This window comes from Limulus polyphemus, unplaced genomic scaffold (assembly GCF_000517525.1).
Source record: "Limulus polyphemus unplaced genomic scaffold, Limulus_polyphemus-2.1.2 Scaffold2913, whole genome shotgun sequence".
In the NCBI taxonomy this organism is placed as follows: domain Eukaryota; kingdom Metazoa; phylum Arthropoda; class Merostomata; order Xiphosura; family Limulidae; genus Limulus; species Limulus polyphemus.
In genome coordinates, this window is record NW_013668523.1 from 138,210 (window position 1) to 149,913 (window position 11,704).

The window sequence follows — 11,704 nt, forward strand, 5'->3', positions numbered from 1 at the left end:
TTATATTATGGAAACTCTGATGGTTACTCTGTGATTATAAAGTTGGTCACATCAACCGGTCTCGTATGGAAAGTTAAATAAAAATATATAAAGAGGATCAGTTCTAAAATGTAAACTTATATTAGATCAGCGCAGTTATTATCCAGATATTTCATTAAGTGCAAAAATGAAATGTTCCAAACTCATTACATTTTGCCTTAAATGATTTTGGAGGCATATGTGTGATACGGAGGAGAGAATCAAATGGAGGGAGAACAGTTTTACCCTTAATATCAATAAAGATTTATCTGGCCAAACCTATCATTTGTTTTAACATTATTCTCGGCTATCTTGTCTCATTGTTTGTAAAAGCCAACAGTAGTTCAGCACTATATGCATACATGTGGGTTTTTTTGCATTGTCACCTAGCAGCAACCAGTTTTAACTGTTCCATTTCAGTGAGAGTCAAAGGTTGTTTTTATTAAGATTATATTTGACCATATTCTCAGTAGTTTTCAACACACGATACAAGATGTAGTTTATGTAAAGGAGAATGCTACTTCCAACAAATCACAAAATTAAAATGAAAAGTGCAGGTTCACTATAATATCTTCCATTTGTCAAGTGGAAATGTAAACAAGGAAAGACAACTCCAGTGAACAGGTGTTATTCAATTACCCTTCAGTATTTGTTGGATGTCCATTCACAAGTATAAAAATGCAAAACTAAAGTGATGACTGGACTTTTTTTTGCTCCAAGACTGCCACAACTGTATAAACCAGTATATTCAGGCAAGATCTCTCAGTAAAATGTACTGACTCTCTTGCAAACATTTCTGTACCTTTTAAAAATTTCAATAAGCATTTTAAAATCCTCTTTTTTATAAACATAACATTACATTTTATAAACGAAACCCTTGACTGTAAATACAAAACTGTTACCCATAAAGTGATGAGGACCCACACTAATGAGAAAGACCTTACTATAAACAACAACAAAAACTGTTATACATATAATAAATGAAGATCAGTACTTGAATAGAATCATCATTTTAGATAACTCAGCCCCATGAATTTAAACAAATAATTTACTTATGTGATAGGAGAAGAACAGTGTTTGACAAGAATGCTTATGTTAGATCAACCTTGTTTATGTGAACAAATATTTTATGATGAGGATCAGTGTTGACAGTAATACAAATATTACACTCTTTTCTTCTTTAAAAATGGGTACCATAGTGCTTACTTTCAAGTATAAAAATATTTTTCTGAAACTTTTCATACCAAAAGAGCTAGTTCTTAATTATAACTCTATACCTGAAAGTCCTTTTCTAAGAATTTTTTCTACAGTTGAGCAAAAAGGAAGTACAGTAGGGTTATGATCCCTCACCTCAGCCACTTCAGACAATCTTCGAAGTTCAAAAACATGCCCTTAGGAAAAACAAGTAAAACTCTTAATGAGAAGAAACAAAAATGAAGCTAGTATATTCCCAAATTTCTGTTTTTCTTCTAGTTAAAGTGCATATACAACAAATTCTTTACTAAGAACATGCATTTATTAAAGTATCAGTTATATATTAACTCAAACATTTTTATTGCTACCATGAAGTATATCTTAAAACAGAAAACAATAACCAAATTTATTTTTTGAATAGAAATTAGAGTAAAAAATTTAGGTTTTATTTTTGTTTTCTTTCGGGCTTATTTTCTTCAGCATTCCAAAGCATTTTTTGTTGAAATTACAACATGCGTAAATGGTCTAACCAATAATATGCTTAATAAAACATAATCGATATTTTTTTTTTAATGTTATGCTACGAGTTGTGTTTTCATACAAATACAAAACAAATTATAACCAATGCATGAGTGGTATTAGTGTCACTATCTTTGGATGAAAGTCAACTAAATCTTGATTTTATGCTACCTAAGAAGATAAATAATAAATGGAAAAAATATAAACTGTTTAGAGCTTTTCACAATTTTTATTTTTTAATATACCAAATTATATGCTTGAGAGGACTTTTAGGGTAGGTTTATGTTTCACTATATGAATTATATCTGTGAAATAGGCCTGATTAAAGAATAAGACTGCAGCAATCAGCATATAACACATTGAATGCATTGCCTTTTTTATATTTCTTAATAAGTATTATATAGGTTGGACTGGAGATATATGAAAAGAAAAAATGTACACAAAACTTTTATCAGGATATGATGAAACTAAAAAATAAGTAAATTTAGAGATGAAACATATTTTCATTCAAGTCTGTTACTAATACCAATTCAAACATAAACAACCCATTTCAGAACTGATATAGCATAGATATAACACTGGATATCAGTGATACCAAATTCACACAATTCATTAGATCACAAAGTATATTTTTTTCAAATGCTATAGCATTCTGTTATCACTAAGTATAGTAATGTTTAGTATTTAGTGATGAGCTGAAAAAAAAATGGCTGCCACATTCAATGTTACTCTGTGATGCTTACAAATAACTGTTATGGTTGAGTTCTAGCCTTATTAGGGCACCTAACTGCCATTATTGAGTGTTTCACAGCTTGTGAGATTCCCAATATCATTGAAAACTGTTCCTAAAGTGGAGAAATGGGAACTAGCTAAAGAGCCAAAGTGTTCATTTTTATTCTTCCACACTATCCAAAAAATGTATGAATTTATGCAATGGCTTTAGTATGATAGAAAAGCATTTTAAGAACACTTGGGAACAGGCTATCACTAAGCTCAGCAGTACTTAGTAAAAGCTAAAAATAAATAAAACCTTAATTAGAGAGCCTACCCCTATATTATGTATGAAGTGAAGGAGTAAAAAATAAATAAATATACAAAATATTAAATTTTTATTAGACACATTCATAGAATACACTAACTTACAGTCAGGGGGAAAACGTCATAAAACAAGTAATAAAAAATGATTTATAAATGTAAAATGATGTACTGATGGCAGTGCCAAAAAGAATGCAAACATGAATATCGGGATAATACAGCTATACAGTTTTCATATGATCTATCCTTACTGTAGGTTCCTCAACATTAAGTCCCAAGAGGTCAAGATTATGACCAGTGATGATTAATAATCTATTGTAGCCAGCTGTAAGGTATAATATTAGTATTGGAGATCATTTTACAAGTGCAATGAAGAATCTTACAAAACTGATATAATATTAACAATATATATTACCATTGAATTATAAAAATAAAATAAATGTTCGCTTATCAACCTACTTCAATGAAATTGTTTAAAAAAAAGACGGAATCAGGTAAAAGAAAAATATTCAAAAATTAGGTATCATGTATGCATGGCAATGCCAAAAAGTACTGAACCAAGGTAGGGATGAATATACAAAATCATACAAAAATCACTACATAAGTAGCCCAATCTTTCCATGAATAACTTTTATCTACAACTTAGTTTTGAATTGCTGTCAGTTGTATGCATTCAGGTTTGAATAAAAGCATTTAAACTGAATAGTTCTATACAGTCTTACAGTAGCTAATAACCATATACTTGTAAGATTGACTCAGTACTTACTGGCTACCTATGTAGTGGTTTTTGTATGGTTTTGTGTATTCATCCCTACTTTGTTTCTGTATTTTTTGGCATTGTTATCCCTACATCATACTTAATTTTTGCTAAATTTCTTTTGTTACTTGTATTTCTTAGCTATACATTGTGTTAAAGTTACTTATCCTGGCAGTTTTATATTAGGTGAGACTATAGGCAGTGGCAGCATGATATAAAAACCATTTCAGGATTACTAAAGTACACTAATAACACTGAATGTTATGTAATGATTGATTTGAAAGCATCCAAAGGACACTTCCTAAAATGAGATAGCCAGATTTTAAAATCTGATGAGGGAGACCACACCACATCTGAACCAGGTATAATCTTCACTCATCGTAGAAAAATGTTGCATATATAAATGGAAAACAGAGGAGTTCATCCAACTGGGAGAGAATTATGGCTGGAAAGTGATCCGAACCATGCAATATTTATGAAACTCAATCCCAGAAATTATAAAAGTGGGTAAAATGAAAAGGATGTGCCCCTAGGTGTAAAGTGGCTAAGGCACAATGGACTCGTACACGGCAAGTCAACTACATCCAAAACCCATGCCGCTGGGAAACAACATCCATGCGGGGGTAGGACGAGAATCATACCACCAGCAAGTTGACTACAATCCAAATCCCAGACCACCAGGAACTGACATCCATATGGGCGTAGAAATGAGGATTCTACTGGTGGCAAGTCAACTACAATCCAAAAACCAGCCATCAGGCAGAGGTAGGAAAGACGATCATATCATTTTTCACCTTAAGTTCATGAGATCAGAGGGAATCTAGTACCCCCCCGAGTCATGAACGAGGTTCATGTGAATATGATAAATTGATAGTTAGATCAGGGAACCCGACAAGAGGTATTCAAAAGATGTCTACATAATATAAACCATCTCCCTCAAAATGAAATTGACTGGAACCACCCCAAGCAATTCTCAGAATAAGAAACATCAAGGGCTTTTGGAAGGGAAAGAACCGTAACAATCCACAATTACCTCCACCATGACCCACAACACTGATGGAGTATAAATGATGGAAGAATATAGACATCTGTAATACACGTGTGAAGACTTATGTTGATTGGTTTTACTCTAAATCCAAAACCTGGCCACTGGGAACCAACATCCCCATGGGGGGTAGGACGAGGGATCCTTCCAACAGGAAGCTTTCTGTTGATCGACCCACATCCCCCATCCCTGAAGGGATGCATCCATGAAAATGTGTAAAGGAGGAGGAGGAAGCAGGACACTTGCCGATATGCGAGTCTTGTCCAACTACCATTGCATATCATCAAATAGGGTAGGAGGAAGGGTAATAAGAGCCTGCAAAGGATCCTATGCAAGATTCCATTGGTCATGAAGAGCCCACGGAAAAGCACAACCCGAGAGCATGTAGGTGATGAGCAAATGCTCTGACCCCCTGATAAAAAATCTACAGAGCTGAAACAATTCGAAGGGTAGTGCAAGAAACTGATAAGCCACCCCTCAACGAACAAACCAAAGATATGGTTGCAACTGACAAGATATCAGAATATGCAAGTTAGCATTTGTGACATCTATCTTGATCATTCACAAACCTGGAAAAAAGCCCACCTAAGGGTGAGAAATGATTCATGGTAAAATGAGTTAGATTGAGAACTTTATTGAGGCAGGACAAATCTATTACAGGCCATCAGTCTCCAGTTTTCTTGGGGACAACAAGCAGCCTAGAATAACAGCCTGGAAAAAGTTGATGAACAGGTTCAATGGCCTGTTGAAACAAAAGGTCTTGTACTGCCTGTGACAGACACTGGAAGGTGATAGGACCCTGAGGCATAGGGAAGGAAACAGGTACCTCTGCTAAAACTGAATAACCCACTGATCTCTGGTGAAAGATCACCAAGGAGGAACAAATTTGCATAATCAAGCTCCCATTGGACTGGAACCCACGAGATGAGGAACCCCTGGAGGGAGGAATAGGTAAGGGCTGAGAAGGACTAGGATGGGAAACAGGAATAGGGGCTTGTCATGGTTTTGACTATGACAAATGGCCACCAAAGAGGAAAGAGTAAAGTGTTAATGCACAGACTGCACACATGATTCCAAAGTCATAGGTACATGGTCGAAAAGATAACGCCGAAGAAGAGGGGCCAAACATACATCCCTTAAACAAGTGGGTGGCAAACAACCTGGGGACAAGACCCAGAAGATCCCAACAACAGAGAAACCACCCGTGTAAGCAAGAGCCAAAGACAATAAATGGAAGTAATAAGAAAGAGGCTGTCCCTCGAAAAACCATCAGGATCACGGTGTATCACCTTGGAAAGAAGTATGGTAGATAAATACTGTAGAAGTGAAGTAAGGGTAAGACGAAGTTGTTAAAACTGGACATGGGTTGAATGTGCAGGAAAATCAAGGACTACCCCACACACGGGTAAAATAGACTAACTGTTGAGAGTCAAGAAATGGTTAGTCAGCTTGATGGTAAGCCAAAGCAAACTGATCCATAGCCTGTGAAAGGTGAGGCATACTGGCACCCTCAACCAATTATGAAGCAAACTGCTCAGCATGAACCCTAATATCTGGGGATGGTGGGAAAACTAAATAAAAAGAGGAAGAACTACCATGCATCAATGAAAGATGGGGATCATAGGAAATTGGAGAAATGGATAAAACATCAAATACCTGGGAAATCATGTCTAAAAATGCTGTATTAGGCCTAGCTTATTCTGCAAGTTGGGTATAGGAAGACATAGCAAAATCCGGTGGTGGAAAAAGGCTATCTTTATCGGCCGAAACGGATTCAGCTTGTTCAGGAGGAAGTGGGGCAAGTTCAGGAGAGAAATTGGTTGACCGATATAATGATCAATCTTTAGATTGATAATCATTGATAAATGCAACGACAGGTTACCCCACCTGCAACCTGTGAAAAAAATGTTTGTAGGAGATATTATACCTGAAGTGGTAACATGAACCTCATAATTAATTTAAGAAATATGAATCAAACAAAAATGTTTGATAGACAAATACAAATGTGAGAGAGAAAAAAAAATAAAGACTGGGAAATTAAGTTAAAGTGAAAGGCAACTTCAATATAATGAAAAAAAAAATTAATGAAACAATCCCACTTTGGAATTGAAACCATTAAATTTACAAGTGCGAAGTACACGAAAAGCACCAAAAGCAAAAAAAACCTCTGAACACGAGTACTGCCAAATGAGAAATGATAGTTAGGTAAAACTGAATAGAGGGAATCACATGCGTAATGAGAGTATGTCGCACTCTTATTGGTGCAGGGTTGTCGCATGATGATTTGCATGAGACACATTGCAATTAGTCAATTCAATTGAGGAGAGAAAAAAAAAAGACTTGTAGCATGCATAAAACATATAAAGGGCAGCAATGAGTGAGAATCGCTATTTATGTGAAAAGAAGTAATGTACCACATTGGAAGAAAATATATTTCCTATTTAAAATTATCTTTTAAAGAGAAATTTGCAGTCGTAATAAGAATTATCTTTTTGTTCTTGTATAAAAAACGATTGAATGCATCATTAAATAGGAAATTTTGAATACTGAAGTGTGCACAATTTATTCTTCCCAACTTGGCTTATAATTTATAAATGATCTCAACTAAGAATACAGTTATCAAAATATTGCTATCTATCCTGAAAAAGGTAATGGTAACACTATTTTGAGAGGTGAGGTCTAGGGTCACTGAAAAATCATTCTGTTTTTTCCATATTTTTTACAATTTATAGTCAGAAGCAGTAATTACTTTATTTAGCAAAAGAAAAAGGCAAATAGGATTTTAGGTTGTCTTTACAGAAATATTGAATATAGGTCTAAAAGAGTCATTTTGTAGGTCTGGTTAAGCTTCATTTAGAGCATTGTGTTCATTCCAATGCTTCTTACCATAAGGACATTTAATTTTTTAAAGGTATTAAACAATGGATGATACCTGGGATGGAAAGGTTATTACATGAGGATAGATTAAGATTTCTGAAACTGTTTTCTCTTGAAAAAAGTTAGAGATGATTAAGGGATTTGTTAGTACTGATGCATTATCTTTTTGTGCAATATAAGAAAGTTTCATTTTATATATGCAGTCAGTTTCTACTAGATTTATAAATATTAACTATATCTCTTGATACACCACTAGTAACAGTACGTTGTTTGGATGGCTTAAAAGACTGATCAACCAAAACAAAAAGATTCATTTTCTTCCATAATGCTCTTAAAGTTATTCATATCAGAATTACACTTATAGCTTAATTTATTATAAACCACATGCATTACCTTGCCTTTATTATAATTGAAAGCCATCTGCCAGTTAATCACCCTACTCAACAAACGATCTAAATCCTTTTGTAAAGCAGAAGCAGCATCCTCACAGCTAGCAACACCAAAGCCTTAATATCATCAGCATATTTAACTCTCATCAACACACCTTTGAAAAGTTACATTATGGTACACTTGAAGTCCAACTGGACCCTAGCACAAAATTACCACTAAGGTAAGCTCTAGATTGAAATTCCAAAAACAAATTGCATTACAACTTTTTTAGGGTTAGCATGCAATGTGAACAGCATAAAAATATATGTATTTTAAAGAAAATATGTTGACAAATCAAGAAATTACAAAATTATTTTGTTCCTCAGTATACAAATAAGTAGTATTAAACAATCCCTTATACAAACATCATATAAAAAAAATGCCGAAGTTTTACTATTTTCCTATATTCAAGTCATTATCTACCAATAATGACAACATTACAACAATATTGCAAAATTCAAATCAAACTGAGTCCACGAAAACTGAGAGTGTACGTTGTGGGTCACCTTGGGTCCGACCAGATCCCAACACAAATGTATCCTTATAGTAGGCTATGTATTGAAAATCTAATAAGCAGGTTATTTACAACAATTATCAAACATGGTTTCTAATAAATAGAGCATTATAAGCAGTCATCACAGAGAACATTTGTTGAGGGATGACATGTGCATACATGCTTACCACAACGATGTTATAAGCAAACAGACCAGATGATACTGTACTACTTTGAGTTTGATGGATTATCCTCTATAACAGCCTATATAGTGAAATAAACGTTTATAAATTTGTTTTATATGCTTTAGGGCAAACTGCATGTATAGTGATGGTCAATGATAATAATATTGGTATGTGGTCCGCATGGACACCAGATAAATATTAGATTATAGCTACATACTCTGTCTGCCTGTTTCGAAAACAATAGTGTCATATTTATCCAGAGTTTCTGCTTGACAATTACATGAATAAATATAAATTTATAACAGTTATGTAAAAAGATATATAACCGATAAAGTCATTGGGATCCATATGAACCCCAGGCATGCTAATGAGTAATCTGTAAATGAGGGTTAAGAAAGTTATTGTTTATTCCTTACCTATGTCATTTATTGATTTAATGATATATTTAAATCAAAAAGAATAATGGTCCCAACACTAACTGACTAAGACATGAGATACCCCCCTTACGAAATTAATCAATACCAACTTATATTTATAACAACCCCTTTACTTTTTCCCTAGATATACAGATATTTCTCGATCTAATTTCTCCACTCCCCGCACTGGTGCAGGTACAGCGGTAGAGATAATTTTCAAAGAGTCTTTAAATTTCATGTAACTTTTCAAATGCTTTCTGAAAATATAGATATATTCTCATCAAAATAAGCAGTAACAGCTTTGAGGAATATCAATGCCATTACAAAAGATCAGTACTATTAATAGTAGTAAATTAATATTGTATTTGTAGTTCAACTAGTTCAGTAGTTGTAAATGTATTGTAAGAATAAATTTTTGATCAGTTAAAAAATTTTGAAATAACTTTTTACCTTTGAGTTCTTTCAACAGTGGATCACTAACTGACATATTTTTTTACTTATAAGATATATAATATTATATGAAACAATTTTCATCAAAAATTTAATATATACAAACTGAATAAAGAACAACAACAAAAAACCATTTAATTTTTAGTATTAGGCCTGATTAGTCTAGGCCAATGTTTTCGAACATTGAAATACTCTGTCGTTTTAGATTTGTTCAACACACCCCGTTCAAGACGGAATTGTAGCGCCGCCATCCTTATATTATATTTATATTTCTTTAAATATCAAGAAAAAAAATCACTATTTAATTTCTGTAGCAACATAATGGACTATCTGTGTTCTGCCGACCACGAGTATCGAATTCCGATTTCTAGCGTTTTAAGTCCACAGACATAATGTTGTGCCACTGGGGGGGGGGGAGAAGGGGGGTCTTCTGTAATGCATATTAGCGTATAGAAAATATATTAATACGAGAAATAAACAACCTTATAACACCGGTTTGTGTTTTAGTGAACGCTTTAGAGTTTAGAAGAAGCTGTAACGCGAAACGTTGAGTGTCTAATTAAATAAAAACGACATTTTGGTGTTATAAGGTCGTTTATTTCTCGTATTAAAAAAATCACGCAAAGAAACTTAAAATATAATAACTTCATGTAAATAGAGCAAAATCATTAATACTTGTTTGTTTTGAATTTCGAGCAAAACTAAACGAGGGCTGTCTACGCTAACCGTCCTTAATTTAGCAATGTAAAATTAGAGAGAAGGCATCATCACCCACCATCAACTCTTGGGCAATTCTATTACCAACGACTAGTGGGATTGACCGAAACATTATAACACCACCACCTCATTAATACTTAAAAACTTAAAGTATTGTTACGTCTCCGTTTGTTAATTAACTTTCCGTAACTTCGTTCCGACGAAACTTTAGCGACACAAGTCCTTATTTAATAAAACTGGTTTATTCTTTCTGAATATAACTTTACGATACACTTGATTTCAACATTCGCGCTAAAACAAACGCTATAACGAACTTCAACAATACTCTCTGACTGCAGCTCAATTACTCACAACCTACACACACATCGTCACGTCACGCCGTGACCATCTTATATCTACCAGCCCACCCTCAATCTAGCAAATACTAGAGCACTCCCGAAGGAACAGGATAGTTCTAGAAAACAGGTGGCATGATACTAGTCACGTGATCTCGCTGACGCAGCAGTATGAAATGGTGTATTACAATATACGATGAATACAGATCACACCGGTAGATTTTTTAATGCTGAAAAAGTCGATTAAATTAAACACAAACATTTTAAATGCACAAATATTCAATGTGTAGCTTTAATTAATTCATATAATGTGTAGTATGAACTATGAAGAATACAAAATCTGGAAAAACTTATAAACCATAATGCTTTATATGTCAGTAAAAGGAAATCTTGGTGACATGAAATGTCACTTGAAGTTTTGCGTAGTTTAACCTCAACGTTATTGTTAATTATTGTTATTTTTATCATTTTGAAAAGCTGTTGACCAGTCAGACCTAGTTTGTTTTCAGTACGTATAACAGAGGTGCAGGAAGCTGTTGCTAGTGGTAAGACAAATGAGATTACATGTTATATCTACAGAAATATTGAATATAAGTCTAAATATGTTATAATTCCATTGTATAGGTCACTAGTTAGGATTATTGTCTTCAGTCTTAGGCTCCTTACCTTTGAATTGTTGGAAAAGGTTCAGAGGAGGTTTACTAGAATTGTGCCTGGGATAGAGAAGTTGTCATATGAGGAGAGATTAAGATCTCTGAAATTGTTTTCTCTTCAAAAAAAAGAAGAGTTAGAAGGGATCTGATTGAGGTGTTTAGGATTGTAAGAGGAATTGATAATGGTGTATAATCTTTATATTTCATATTTAACGGCGATAATAGTAAGACAGCTAAGACAGCTTTATTTTTCTAAAAGGGCGATTGGCCTCTGGAATGGGTTGCCTTTGAATGTTGTGGAGGCAGTAAATTTAAATGAGTTTAATAGAAAGCTTGATAAGTATATGAATGATAAGGGCTGGATTTAAGATTTTTATTTAATAGTTTTAGTTTAGTTTAGAGGATGGGACAGCCGAGATGGACCAATATGTTATGTTAAATTATAAATCGGGAAGTCAAGGGTTATTTGACCGAGTGAAGCACACCTTTTGGCTCTGGAAGCTCTTAAGTTCTGGAGTAAATTTTATGCATTCTCCTGCTTAATTTTCTTAATTTTGATGAATTTTTACTGCGGCAAATTG

The 11,704-nt window shown here is 33.9% G+C and overlaps 1 protein-coding gene across 1 annotated transcript in view; it reads right to left on the reverse strand.

Annotated features, from left to right (window-relative positions):
- Positions 1-9,647, reverse strand: part of LOC106468201 — a 56,321-nt gene extending 46,674 nt beyond the window's left edge. Inside the window, exons 1-2 of the mRNA XM_013928613.2 lie at positions 9,419-9,647; positions 1,296-1,409 (exon numbers count right to left, since the gene is read on the reverse strand). Of these exons, the coding sequence (XP_013784067.1) occupies positions 1,296-1,409; positions 9,419-9,455 (151 nt within the window). The 5' untranslated portion in view covers positions 9,456-9,647. The remainder of the gene's footprint in view (positions 1-1,295; positions 1,410-9,418) is intronic.
- Positions 9,648-11,704: the final 2,057 nt, after the last annotated feature.